We start from the raw sequence: 14113 nt of genomic DNA, 5'->3' as shown, positions 1-14113 counted from the left end.
TTAGCAGTAATGTGGTGGATGCGGCGGCGTCAGAGAAAATAATAGAGACACAGAATACCAGCTATTTATGAGGTTTTGCAGTTTTTCTTTGCTGTTGCAATTAATGAAATGACTCTGATGGTTCATCTGACTTGGATTATTCCCAAATGCTTCACTTTCTGACACTATATCAGACTCAAACAACTTAAATGCTAGTGCAACAAAGGGGGAGAAAAGAAAAGTTGAAAACTTTATTGAATTAAATGAAGGAACTGATCTGGAACTGTTGTGTGTGTGTGTGTGTGTGTGTGTGTGTGTGTGTGTGTGTGTGTGTGTGTGTGTGTGTGTGTGTGTGTGTGTAGCTCGAGGAGTCAAACCGCACTCTGACCGTGGACGTAGCCAACCTGGCCAGTGAGAAAGAGGAACTCAATAACCAACTCAAAGTCCTTCAACAGCGTGAGTGCGGCAGTTTTTCTTCTTTTTTTACTTTTCTACTTGTGTTTATTTAATACTTAATGTTCTTCTGTGGTTTGTATGTATCTTTATACCTTTAAGGAGCATAATTCCACCTTAAGAACCAACGTTTTAAGCTAAAGGACAAAATAATACAAAATAAGAAACGGCGCTTTAGCGATTCCAGCTAAGTCTTGAGGAAAAGTAGGGTTTAATCACTTTATCCTCAGAGTTTGTGGTAAAATGGGAAGAAAACCACACACAATAGAAGTGTAAGAATGTGTATTAAAGGATAATTAATGTTAATGTTTCTTTGGCAAACAGAGCTGGAAAAAGCCAAAGAGGAAGAGAAGCAGATTGACACCATGAAACTGTCCTTTGAGAAGCAACTTCAGACTGAGCGAACACTTAAGATCCAGGTGGGTATGATTTATACCCTTGACATACACAGGGCAGATTTGTCTGAACTAACAATAACTCATATTTACTGAGGTTTGGATTAAACCAGGTTTAAAAAGACCAGGTCTAAATGCCCTCCGAAACGGTTTCGAGACGGATCGTTCAAACCCCTTCAGGAGGTGGTCTGGGACGCATTTTAGATGAAACTGGACAGGTGTAAATGCATGTGGTTGTTCAAGCCACATACGTCAGCACTATACTCCTCCCAAACATAAGTATGTCACTCGCAGGTGACTCACGAGTCGTGCATCTCGCCAGAAACAAATATGTTTTCCCACAAGCGTTGGCTCCGATCTTTCACCCAGGTGTCTCATTGGGTCTTAAAATGCACTGCTGCCGCCAGCGAAAATGCAGCAAACAGTAAATGCTGTTTTTTGTAGCAACCGCACACACCAAAGCGTGCTCCATTTCAATTACCCCGGAAATGAGGTAAAATATATTTGCATATTGGGCGGGAGTAAAAAGATCGGATCGATATCCGATTCGCCGAGACGCATTTATGTGGCCTAACACATAAATGGGACAGTTTTAACAAATCAGATAGCTATTGGATCAGAGAAAACACATGAAGTGACCAGGTCTAAAAAGGCCCTATTATAACTAAATAAAAAATTCACTTCAGACAACAACTTAAACTTAGATTCTGACTTCCTAACAGTAGCCCTGCTTTCTATATGCTTCTGTGACCAGTGTATGTGAAAAGTAATGCACTCAAAGAGTTAAACACATCAGAACACATTGTCTGTTGCCTGGAAAATAAAATCAGATCTGAGTTTGGCTGAATTTTGAAATATAATATTTTTTTTCTTTAATTCGACACCTTTGTTGTATGAAAAAATGCATAAAGAAATAATGTAGAAATGGTTTTACCATTTGTGTGAGGGGGTGAAGGGTGTGTGTGGGGGTGAAGAGTGTGTGTGTCGGGAGGTGAAGAGTGTGTGTCTGGGAGGAAGAGTGTGTGTCTGGGATGAAGAGTGTGTGTCTGGGATGAAGAGTGCGTGTGTGTTGCTCATTAATTGTGATGTATAATGCTAGTAGGTTGACTGCTATACTGGGTCTTTCCCTTGTTTAGGCTGTTAACAAGCTAGCTGAGATAATGAACAGGAAGGATACAGTGCATGGCGTTCTCCGTGTAGATAACAGCACTCTGAAGAGGAAGGAGAAGGAAAACAGGAAGCTACAGCTGGAACTGCGATCCGAGAAAGAAAAGCTCAACAGTACCATCATCAAATACCAGAAAGAGATCACTGAGATGCAGGCTGTAAGTAAAAATATCTATAAACCCAAATACATGGTTTAATACATATGGTTACAAACCTGCACTAACATAAAATACCATCATTATCACCAACCAAGGCCCTGTGCATCTGTGTGTTTGGTAAAATTTTGAATTCGTTTTAATTACTTGTGGAGTTTTTTTTGTGTGTGTTACTGTTGTAGACCATAACAGAGGAGTCGCAGATACGTCTGGACATGCAGATGGCTTTGCACAGCAAGGACAGTGATATTGAGCGTCTGCGGAGTCAGATAACTTCACTAAGCATCCATTCTTTAGACACAACTAGCGTCAGCAGTATGAGCAACGAGCCAGACACTGATGAGCCTTACCCAGGTACGAACTACACACACACATGATTCACAATTCCCTCCCTTTCTCTCTCTTCCGAGGTCGTCTAGCTTTCACTCGGACTCTTTCCGTCTTATAACTTCTACCTTGCCACAAGAAAACTGAAACTCTAACTATAATGTTTCCTGTTTCCTCTCTACCTCTTCTCCTGTCCTTGTGGTTACGTGACAGTGCGCATCACACAAACACAATCCTCAGAGTCCATGTCTTTCACATACCAGCGAAGCTCCAAGCGGGTGTGTATCGACACCCGGCCGAGCCTCATGCACCCCCTCTTCCTTTCTGACCCTGAGGAAGAGGACGATGAGGAAGAGAGGGGTCAGCCTCGGCTGGCTTTGGCTTGTGAGAGGCCAGCGGACGTTGAACATGCAGGTGATCCTGCATGGAGATGTGCACGTGTGCAAACACACTCCAAATAAATGCCTTTAAGATCACACTGCATGTCCGGTCACCTTGACTAACAACCACTAACATTAGAACAGATTTATTTGTGTTAAAGTATTGGCCATAATTCAGAATTCTATATCTACTTTTTATTATATTTAGCCCCTTATAAATATGTACCGCATCAACAGATTAAGGAATCAAAAAGTATACAGAATAAGGACAAGATTGTTGTATGAAAGTTTGCTCAGAAAGACAGAACCATCATTTAAGTATTTTTTGGCTTGAATAAAAGAGAGACAACATTTCTGTGTATAATGTTTGATATCCTGATAAAATGCAGCATCAACCTATTGAATGTCTGAATACATTCAAGTGTGTGTGTGTATGTTTAATAGTTTGAACCGCGTTATTCTTATTATATCATCACAGAAATCTTGTCATTGTTTAATAGCTATTAAAGATATTAGCCTTTAGCCCTCGCATCTAATATCAGGATCCGCAATCATGACATTTGAGACGTTATAAGTTGGAGATTCGACTCCACAAAACCTTCAAAGATGTGTTTTTCCCTCAGATTGTGATTGAATGTCAGTTAAAACCCTCTCCAGTCACTGCTTCTTGTTATGATTCATAAATTCACACATCATTTCTCCTGTCTATCATAGATGCTAGTCTGGAGGGCTGGTTGTCTCTTCCAAGCAAGAACACCAAGAGGTTTGGATGGGATAAAAAGGTAAAATCATTTTAACTATACCTGTATTTCTATCCTCTTGACCTCTCTGAGTGCGTGTTATTCATGTGTATCGTCGGTGCTTCGTAGTTTGTGGTGATGAGCAGCAAGAAGATCCTGTTCTATGACTCAGGGGAAGATCGCGATCTGGCCAAACCGTTCATGATCCTGGACATCGAGTAAGTCTACACACATCACTGTCACATAAAATTGAAAAGAAATACCAGGTCCATGATGCAATGATCAGTATTTATATTTCAATATCGTTATTTTCTGTATTAGCGCAAAGAGCTACGTGAATAATAAAGACGACAATATGAACGAACGCTGTTCTTTCGTACTACGAACTGGTTCTGCTGTCCATAATTGAGCCCTGCACTAAATATTGCGTCGTTTAATCTTTGTCTTTTTGTTTTCTCTCAGCAAACTCTTCCATGTCCGACCTGTGACCCAAACAGATGTATATCGTGCAGATGTTAAAGAAATCCCTCGCATTTTCCAGGTATTGTTTGACGTTTTTATGTTGTAAAGATTTGTGTTTTATTATTCCATCTCTTTTTGGATTTGTTGCTTTCGTGTTACACCCTTTTGTGTTCACCTGGGATGTAAAAACTGCAGCTCACTGAAACCAGGAAATCAGCCATTTTTTAAATATTTAAATCATGGACAAAATCACTGTAATCACATTAATACCCCCACATTTTGGTGTTTGAACATTAATTGAAGCTCTTCACCTGTCTTTGTGATTTTATATCTTGCATTACTTCTACATGATTGGCTCATACTCAGTTAAATAAAAAAACACCTGGTTATGGGAGTCACTAAAAGAAGCACAAGTCACTTTGGGATGCTACTAATACAGGCTGCTACTGCTGGGTTCCTGAGAAAGGCCCTTAACCCTCACTTCAAATCAAAGGTCCACCAACGTGTTACTTCTGGGCCCCTGAGCAAGGCCCTTAACCCTCACTTGCTCGGTTGTATAAAATGAGATCAAATGTAAGTCGTTCAGGATAAGCGCGTCTGCCTAATGGACTTCCTTCTCTCTTTCTAACGTCTTTGTCCATTCTGTTTAGATCCTGTATGCCAATGAGGGTGAGAGTAAGAATCAGGAAGCAGCCGTGGAGCTTTCAGCGACTGAGAGGACAGCTTACATCTCTTACAAAGGCCATGAGCTTGTGCCCACACTCTACCACTTCCCCTCCAACTGTGAGGCATGTGCACGTCCCCTCTGGAACGTCTTTAAGCCCCCTCTAGCTGTGGAGTGTCGTCGCTGCCACGTCAGATGCCACAAAGACCACCTAGACCTCAAGGAGGAAGTGCTTGCACCCTGCAAAGGTCAGGAAGCCATATTGGTTTTAGGCTGTGATTTGAAACCAATAAAAGTTTGAATTAGTCAAACTACATACAGAGATGTGCACAGAGGATACTGTGTGTTGGTACCTGGATGATCTGTGACTGTTTTATAGAGTTGTTCACGAGCTCCTTATTTGTTTGGGGGGCAGGTCAACTCTTCTTCAGAAAATCCTCCCTTCAAGCCACCTTCACACTGCACACGACAAAAGGAAACGACTGTCGGATTTCGCCCCCTAGTGACAGTCGCACGAATGTGCAATATGATCGTGTAGACATGGGAGAGAAGCTAATTCTCGTGACACCCGAAAATAACCACGAAAATCTTCTCCATTAAGGTGCAACTCTTGCACTAAACGGTGATACTCACCGAGACTTTTTCTTCGAGTCAGGTAGTGTTTTATCCACACTGATTTGCAATATTTTTTTGCGTTTTTCCAGTAAAGGAGAGCAAAAGCAAGAGCCTGTATTCTCCCTCCATTTATCATGGTGAATGAATGAATGAATTAATGAAGGAGTAAACACAAACAATCAATACAACAATAAATCTAGAAAGACCGCGAATAATTTTCGAGGAAACATGGAGACAACATTAAAAATAATACAATAGAAATATTAATCATTTATTACTTTATCAATAACAATGTATTTAACAAAAAGTTTGTTTTTGATAAAGTTTAAAAATGACTAAAGTTAAGAATTTTGGAACATTGGAATACTTCACATCCGGTCGGCATATCGGATGCGGTGTAGTCGCACAAGTTACGGATCCGCAGATGCTCGGCACCTCATGCAGTGACTTTGCGACTCTCCATAGGAAATGAATGACTTCCGGTTTATCGGCCGTCGTTTGTCGTGTGCAGTGTGAAGGCGGCTTCAGAAGCTACATAAGATATTTACATGTTTCAAAGAAGACAAAGGAATAAAAATTTACACCGATCAACCTCAAAAGTTCAAGTTCAAAAGTTTACACCGCCAGGTCTTAATGTTTAGTGCTGCCTTCTTGAGAATCAGTGAATGTTTGCAACTTTTGTAGTTTTAATTTAACTGCACGGGACTCATGAACAAAAGATAAAAACATTGTTGTTGATCATCCAGGTAACAACACACAGTATCAAAAGAGTGATGCTACAGTATGAGAAAGTTGCATTACAGACCATACAGAAGTGGGCATTTTGTTGTCCTATGGTTTTTGTGGAGCCTCATTCCCAAAGACTGAACGGTGATCAGTTCATGAGCAGGTAAACACATCACACTGCAATGCAGCAATGTCAGGATTTCAATGCTTGTCAGCTTCAAGGAATAGAGGTGGGCCTTTGTAAAGATGTGGAATATATTCTGGGCCCGAGAAAGGTTGTGTGAAATGTGTACCACTAGAAATTTGAAGCTGCTTATCATTTGAACTGCTGCTTATACTGAGTATTAAGAACGTAGTGTGGGATTTCCTGAAGTCGACCACTATCCCCTTCAGCTTAGTGATACTGCCTTCATTTATCACGTTTGGTGACTAGGACCACCACAGCAGGATTAGCAAGTTTGTTTGGGTGTTTAGCCATGCAATCATTAGTTAGAACCTTCAGAGGCTCCAATGTTGGCGACAGTTCCAGGATTGAGGTCTGTCTGTATAACTGCTCCTATGGCATCTGAGGTTGATTGGTTTGGTCTGAATGCAGAGTGATGAATATCCAGTTTGGCTGGAGTAGTACATAATGTTAATGTGTGCCACGACTTTGAACTTTGGAACAGGGACCGTACTGTTTTGTTGCTTTGAAACATGAAGATACTTTGGCCTGAGCAAGTGAGTTGTGAAATATATCCATCAGGATGTCTGAGCAAGCATGCACATTCTCTGAGTACCTGGTCTGCTATGTTGTTTGGCCCAACAGCCGTAAAAGGTTTGACCCTCTGCAGAGTTCTCATTACATCTGTTGCTTTCACCAGACAGCGACTGAATGTAGCCTTCCTAGCTGATGTGGTGAGTGATGGATGGCTCAAAGCCATCATAAAGGATGAATACGGCATCAACCGCTGGTTCCAGGTTGAGCATGACTTTATCAGGTATTCCTGGATCTTCTGTGCATAGGTGACTTTTGCAAACTTGGTCCCAGTCTGCTGGGAAAGCTGTTATATCACCAGGTTTGAAGCATTTCAGGCATTAATCAGTAAGTGTACCTCATGATGGTTTCATGAGGCCTCCATATGGTCTAGTGGTCAGGATTCCTTGTTTAAAGGAATGTTAAAAATATCAACAGGGATCTATGGGATGGAGCTAACTTTTGAAGCATTGAATGGTGGGAACAGGGGGGGTGGCTTTGTGTGTTTTACAACATTTTGGTAACATTGCTGACTTATAATTATGAAGAGTTTGATCGTAAAATAGAACAGTGGCTGTTCACCAAGGAGGAGTTTGTCACCAGCTTTTTTATGTTTATGTTCCCCGGCTGTTTTTAAGAGAAGGCCAGAATGCAAGAGAATCTCAGTATGAACCGATCCATTTTATTGCCCAGGGAGTGGATGTCAACAAGGAACAGCGATGGCGCAGTCAGTACCATCGGATACGTGTGGATTTGCAGGCATTGTCCAGCGGTCCGAGGACGTGATGGTCCAGCGGTCCAGGCGGTCCTTCCTAATCAGAAGGTCGGGGTTCAAGCCCACAAGGCACTTCTGCTGAGACATCTACGTTGGGTCCTTGAGCAAGGCCCTTAACCTCACGGGCTCCAAAGGCGCTGCACGATGGCTGACCCTGCGCTCTGACCCCAGGCTCATAATAGCCTGGATATGCAAAAAACTGGGGAAGTCGTGGCCTAATGGTTAGAGAGTCTGACTCTCAACCCTAAGGTTGTGGGCTCGAGTCACGGGCCGGCCACGACTGAAGTGCCGTTGAGCAAGGCACCAAACCCCCCCAACTGCTCCCCGGGTGCCGTAGCATAAATGGCTACCCACTGCTCCTGGTGTGTGTTCACAGTGTGTGTGTTCACTGCTGTGTGTGCACTTTGGATGGGCTAAACGTAGAGAACAAATTCTGAGTATGGGTCACCATACTTAGCCATATGTCACGTCACCTTTTCACTTGAATTTTTTAACTCTTTTTATTTGTCACTTGCAGTGAACTATGGAACGGCGAAAGAGTTGCTGCTGTTGGCTAGCTCTTCAACTGAGCAGCAGAAATGGATCAATCGTCTTCTTAAGAGAATCCCACGCAAACCATCTACTCAGAGTGTTGCAGCCCCCCAAGAGCCTTCCGTAATAACATTACCCTCACCACTTTCCTCACCCCGTCTCTCTCCACGAAACTCGCCCAAACTCACCTCCAGAGGAGCCATGAGAGTGCACAGCAAAGGCCCTCCACCCTCCAGCAAGCCCAGGTGAGTCTTCCACCAATATGAGATGTCCCACTGAGTTAAACCTGTCTTGTGCCCATGGGCGTAATTTTCATTTAGCAATGGGGGGACAATAAATATAACATTTCTCATGAGCAATTTTTGAAGGGGAACACAAATAATACAGTCTAATTGTACTTATAAAGACATGTCCCCACAGTGGAAAAACTTTGCTTTTATCATTATTATTGTAGCATGGAGACATTATGCGTCATTAAGTTTTTCTCAGGTTCCGTGAAAAAGCAGATTTTTCTTCAAAACTATTTATTGCATTGTTTGTGTTGTTTACAGTTAAGCCATCAACGTATAATAAAATATAAACATGACTGTTATTGTGAAAAATATATATATAAAATAAGTAATGTTTTGTAACAAAATCAATGATTAAATAATGAATTTACAGTGCTCTATGTATAAACACAACAAAACGGTTTGGCGTGTTAGTTACAGTGCACTATGCAATAAGCTTTTGTAAACAAGCTAACGTTAACTACATAAGTAATATTTTAATCGCTATATTATAGCGGATTCATGGAATATTACATCGGTAATCAGCATTTTTGCCACAACTAATTTATGAATGAGTCTGCATGAACTACATTAAAGAGAATCGCTTTATTTAAAGTGAATAAAATTCCCTACTTAACGGAGTTCGTGTGTGCCGAGTAGGTGAGATGAACTGGGAAAAGCAGGCAGTGGGTCAAACCACTGTGAGGAAGGGGAGGGGGAACTCAACTGTTTCTAAATGCATTTTTTTGCATTTGTTTTTTTTTCTACTTACACAATTATTCAGGTATACATATATTTTTCACAATAGAGAGTGCGATATTTTTTAAATATTTTTTTGGGGGGGATAACCCTCGGATGGGGGGGACATGGTTTCTCTCCCCCTATCCGCCGCCCAAACACCCCCCAGGATTTACGCCAATGCTTGTGCCTGGCAAACTCTGTTAAAATACCCAACATGTCCTATTCATCAGCAATAAATGGTTCGTTCATTCAACAATTACACATATTTAAAACTCTTTCTTTCTGTGTACATGTATTATTTCTTGTTTTACTATCGGTCCTCAATAAACTTGATTTTATCTGTGCTTTTGAAGCATCGCATCAGAGCTACTCTAATGCAAAAAGGTTTGTCAAGGAACAGGTTTTACTCACAGAAATATTAAACGATAACATCTAACTAACTATGAGTAGCCATGGTGTCACTGCTTTCAGTCCATGTTGTGTGGCTGTGATGTTTTAGTGTATTCTTCCACCCTCACCTTTTTCTCTTCACATGGCCGATTTCATGTTTGCGAACTATCCTGTAGGTTTTTGTTGAAACTACGTGATACACTGGGGAGGTTTTTAACTTCTCCCCAAACAACAGGGCAGGATAACACCTAGGAGTACAGTATAGTGATCATTGTTCATGGTCTTCGGTAATCATGTCTGCATGCAATCAGCTGGACTTCTCTGTCCAGCGTGGACACAAAAGCTTTTATTAACCCATTATATTTCGTTCCATTGCTGATACACATGGCTTGCACGTGTTTACCCTCATAGACATCTAATTTGCAAAGAAACCTGCCTTCATTTATGCAAGTGATACTTGCATCACTGAAACTAGTCTCCAGTCTGAGGAAAGAAGTAAATAAAGAAAGGGAAAAATTTGATTTCATACATGTTTTACTGGAATTATAGAACATTCTCCATGTCAGTATTTCTTGAATATCTTTCATTCGTATCATCTGTGTTTTGAGTAATGTCTTGATGTCTCAGAGGCGGCCTGCTTTCTACTTGGCCAAATATTAGTTCCTAATTTCATCCATCTGCTTATTAACCCTTGGCTGGATGCTTCACATTCACACATTCACATCATCTCACCTTATTAAGCCAACACTGAGCATCCAATATTTACCTTAAAAAGTAAAGTGATACTTTCTCTAAGCTCCAAATGTGCAAATGTCATGTGTAACTATATCTACGGAAGGGAATCTGAGTCATTTCACAAATTTGAAGGTAGAGAAAGTACCAAGACTAATTACATCAGATTAAGTTGATAGAGTTCATACAAGACTGTTGGTCTTTAGGATATTAATCAAGGGAGCTTAAAATTTCTTTTTATTAAAGTTTGTGTTATTTACAGCTAGTAATATACTAAAATTGTAGACATGCTACACGTTAAATTGAGCATTTGAAAAAAATAATAAATAAAAAACAGATGTCTGTATGACTTTTAAAATTAAAAGCAATTTTTTGTCCAGATGTGTACAGATGCTTTGCCATGAAATTCAATCACTGTAATTTACATCTACATTCAAATAAAAAAAACATTAATTCAAACTATTAACACAGCAATTGTAGCAATTGTTGAACTGTAAATGATACTAAACTTTTTTAAATAATTTTGGATAAGCGGTAGAAAATGAATGAATGAATGTTTATGGTGGTAATTGGATGGTTCTGAATCGGTGTCATTTGAATCACTCTTTGCTTTGTGCTGCAAACCTTCTTATAGCTCTGGCCCCATGCTCCGAATCATTCTCCACTGACCTCTGACTCCACTGACCTTTCACCTTCGCTCTGTGGCGCTGTCTATGTGTGTTTGGACAGTAAGTATGCCACGTACTACAGCGCCACCTCTCTGTTTGCTTGTCTGTGTAGCCTGAAGTGTAAGAACTGAGTTCTTCTTCAACACTAACATCACCTGCAAACACTGTGCTGACCAGAATTAATCCCAAAACATCTGGATTTATTTAAACTAAAAACCGTTTTAGTTTATAACAACCTCTTTAGTGTCAGTAAACTTGGGGAAAAAAATCTTGTGGGGAAATAAAACAATAAAAAAGTTATTATATAATGCCAGATATAGAAAGGAGCCTTTCCATAACCCACGTGCTCCTACTCCTGTTCCAGCATGATAGAGTTTGACCTGAAGGCCTGGGGATGGTCTCTTCATGATGATGATGATGATGATGATGATGATGATGTGTTTGACTTCTGAAGATGTGGGAGACTGAAGGGTAACCACTGTGTCTCTTTAACCATGTCTTGGCTTAAAGCTTGGTGTGTTTCTTCTCCTGTGATGAATCCAGGCATTTAAATCTGCACTGCAGCAGAAGCTTGTCCATTTTGGAATACTACTAAGTTAATGGCATGGTTCATATCAAGGACATATTAAAGTGATAAACCTGTGCATTTTAATGTAATGTCATTTATTTTCCTTTTTTTTCAATGTGCATGGAGCACTGACAAGGATTTCCATATTAACTCGACATTTTCTTGAAAAAAAAAGAGAAAAATGAAGGACGAGTGAAAGAAACGTGAAAAGGTTTTTTCACTCTTAAAGTCACAATGGATCTCCAGGGGCAGTCATTAGGATGTCACTCATCATCTTTGTAAAGCTGTATAATTCTTCCTGAACAAACAAGAATAATTTAAGTAAAGTGTGAATAATTATAGAGTTTATATTTTCCTGTATTGTTTCAGCTAGGAAAAGTCATAAAATATGAAAAGTTCAGCTTTACCAGAAGATTCGTTCGTCTCTGTTTCATTCTCTGGTGCACTTACAATTTGCACTACATGGATGTGTTAAAAACTATGGACTGCCCTGCCATTATAGCTGACTTTCAGTGGCTGTTTTAAAGAATACAGTGAACTGTGTGGAAATTCTTGTCTGTGGTAATCACACGCTGGACTACAGAGATCTGGATTATTCCTTTAATGAGTTTTTTTTTATTTTGAACCTTTTTATGTACGTTTGTGTGTGACTACATTCGATGCATGACTGCACTGCTTTCATACAGCTTGTTAGAGTTGGTATTAATCAAATCATAAAGCACATCTTAAACAAATTCCTTCTGCTTCTGCTTTCACAGTTAACACTGATGGATCCCGGACTGGACTCAGCATCACGTAGCAGGCACTGCAGTACAACAGACAATGCAGAAAACAAAGGAAGTGTCACAATGACACGTAGTTACATGGCTAATCAACACTGCTGAAGATGTGCCTTTATATTCAACTTTTTACAACAATAATTGTGTGAAAGTGTTTCAACGTATTAAGACATGATGTGTTTGTTATGCAGTGTGGCTGTGTGTGAATGTGTGTGTGTGTGTGTGTTTAGTCATTTGTATATTCTGTGTCTCTAAGGGAAACGCTCATGAGCGTTCATTAGACACTTTTACAGTTGAAACGTGATTTGATGCTTCAGATATAGAACGTGGTAAAAAACAGCCGTAGCCCGATATAGTAAAATGCACAGATTTGCTTTATGCATCATCAGTTCATAACTGGAACCATGTACAAAGCCAAATATGCCATTCTGAATATGCAATCCAAATGATATTCTTTACCCGTGATGTATGTAGTAGAGTAACAACAACAAAATTCCACTTGACTAAATATTTAAGCAGGAGACGGAATTTAATAGAGAAAAATAAATGCTGGAATTATGAGAGTGTCTTGTCTTAATCTTCTAATAAGCTGCAGTCTTGCTGTAAAAATGATCTAAGTGACATTCAATTCCTCCCAAAAATAGTTTAATGTGAGGAAATGTAAAACATGTTCTTTATATTAAACTGCTTCTAGATCTGCAATTGATTGTTTTGTTTAGATTTTTCAGGGCCAGAAACGATCTACACCTCCAGAGAGAAAAGAGTTTTGTTGTTGATATTTTCAGTATTGAGGTGATGGAGTTTGGTTCATGAACAACAGACAGCTGACGAAATTAATGAGTTAATTAGCTTATTAATGAATGACATCGTGCTTTTTATCCATTTATGGTTACATTTAACATTGTATAATATGTGTGATGCAATCAAATACATCTAATCATTCAGAAATTGAGATATTCGAACGTAGAAAGCTCTCTGTTCTGAAGACTTTCCTGTAGCTGATTGTGTTTATTATGATCCAGTTATTTATTACATTCAGTTATCTAGTTAGCATAGCATAGTTAGCATAGTTTGTCATGTCTAAGCGCAACCAGACTAACTATACAAATACAAAAACGCTAAAAGGGGACAGAAAATGATTTGAATTCTTTTCTTAACGAATTGGAAACTGAATGGTGCGTCACACAAAGACATTTTTCCACTTAATCACAGCGGACATGTAGTATATAGTATAAGTGCTAACAAAAGCCGTTAGCATTCAATACCAGCATTCAGTTCCACCTGACCTTTCCGTGTAATGACAGCAAGCAGGTGCCGTTCTATACTGAGGCTAAGGAACATCATCCTCTCTACTGCTCTACTGGGGGGAGAGGGGGAGCATGGGGGGGCATGGGGGTGGAAGAGAGAGAAAGAGGGAGCAGAGAGAGAGAGAGAGAGACAGATAGATAGAGAGCGGGGGAGAAAGAAAGTGGAGGGAGAGAGAGAGAAAGAGGGGGTGGAAGAGGGAGAGAGAGAAAGATAGAGCAGCGAGGGGAGAGAGAGAGAGAGAGAGTAAAAAGAAAGAGAGGGGAGAGAAAGGGGAGAGAGAGAGCAGAGAGGGGAGAGAGAGAGCAGGGGGGAGATAAAGAGAGAGCAGAGAGAGGGGGAGAGAGAGAGAATAATAATAATAGAAGTGTTTGTCTTCCTGTCTTTTCGAGGCTAAAACTTCTGGTCGACTAAATCTTCAATCTCGAGAATTGGAAATTATAATCAGGGGAAATCGAATTAAACACATTAAACTCTACACGATTTAGAAGTTTCTTAACGGATTCTACAATAAATACAAGAATAGTGCACCATTACTGCACCAGAAACTTGTTAT

The 14113-nt window shown here is 40.1% G+C and overlaps 1 protein-coding gene across 4 annotated transcripts in view; it reads left to right on the top strand.

The window, feature by feature from the left end:
- LOC113635696 (rho-associated protein kinase 2-like) overlaps positions 1–12813 on the top strand; it is a 39435-nt gene extending 26622 nt beyond the window's left edge. Inside the window, exons 23-35 of one of the 4 annotated variants that reach the window (XR_007143924.1) lie at positions 342–435; positions 757–851; positions 1964–2152; positions 2332–2503; positions 2690–2890; positions 3571–3638; positions 3726–3814; positions 4059–4137; positions 4709–4970; positions 8092–8350; positions 10872–10965; positions 11270–11376; positions 12232–12813. Coding sequence is in view for 3 of the 4 variants with exons in the window: in XM_047818606.1 (XP_047674562.1) it covers positions 342–435; positions 757–851; positions 1964–2152; positions 2332–2503; positions 2690–2890; positions 3571–3638; positions 3726–3814; positions 4059–4137; positions 4709–4970; positions 8092–8350; positions 11270–11357 (1596 nt within the window). In the remaining variant the exon portion in view is untranslated. The remainder of the gene's footprint in view (positions 1–341; positions 436–756; positions 852–1963; positions 2153–2331; positions 2504–2689; positions 2891–3570; positions 3639–3725; positions 3815–4058; positions 4138–4708; positions 4971–8091; positions 8351–10871; positions 10966–11269; positions 11377–12231) is intronic. The other 3 variants (XM_047818606.1, XM_027135277.2, XM_047818607.1) reach the window with 3 other exon arrangements.
- Positions 12814–14113: the final 1300 nt, after the last annotated feature.

Source organism: Tachysurus fulvidraco, chromosome 9 (assembly GCF_022655615.1).
Source record: "Tachysurus fulvidraco isolate hzauxx_2018 chromosome 9, HZAU_PFXX_2.0, whole genome shotgun sequence".
Taxonomy (NCBI): Eukaryota; Metazoa; Chordata; class Actinopteri; order Siluriformes; family Bagridae; genus Tachysurus; species Tachysurus fulvidraco.
Note: the sequence above shows the minus strand (reverse complement) of the source record. Positions and strands in the feature narration are given on the sequence as shown.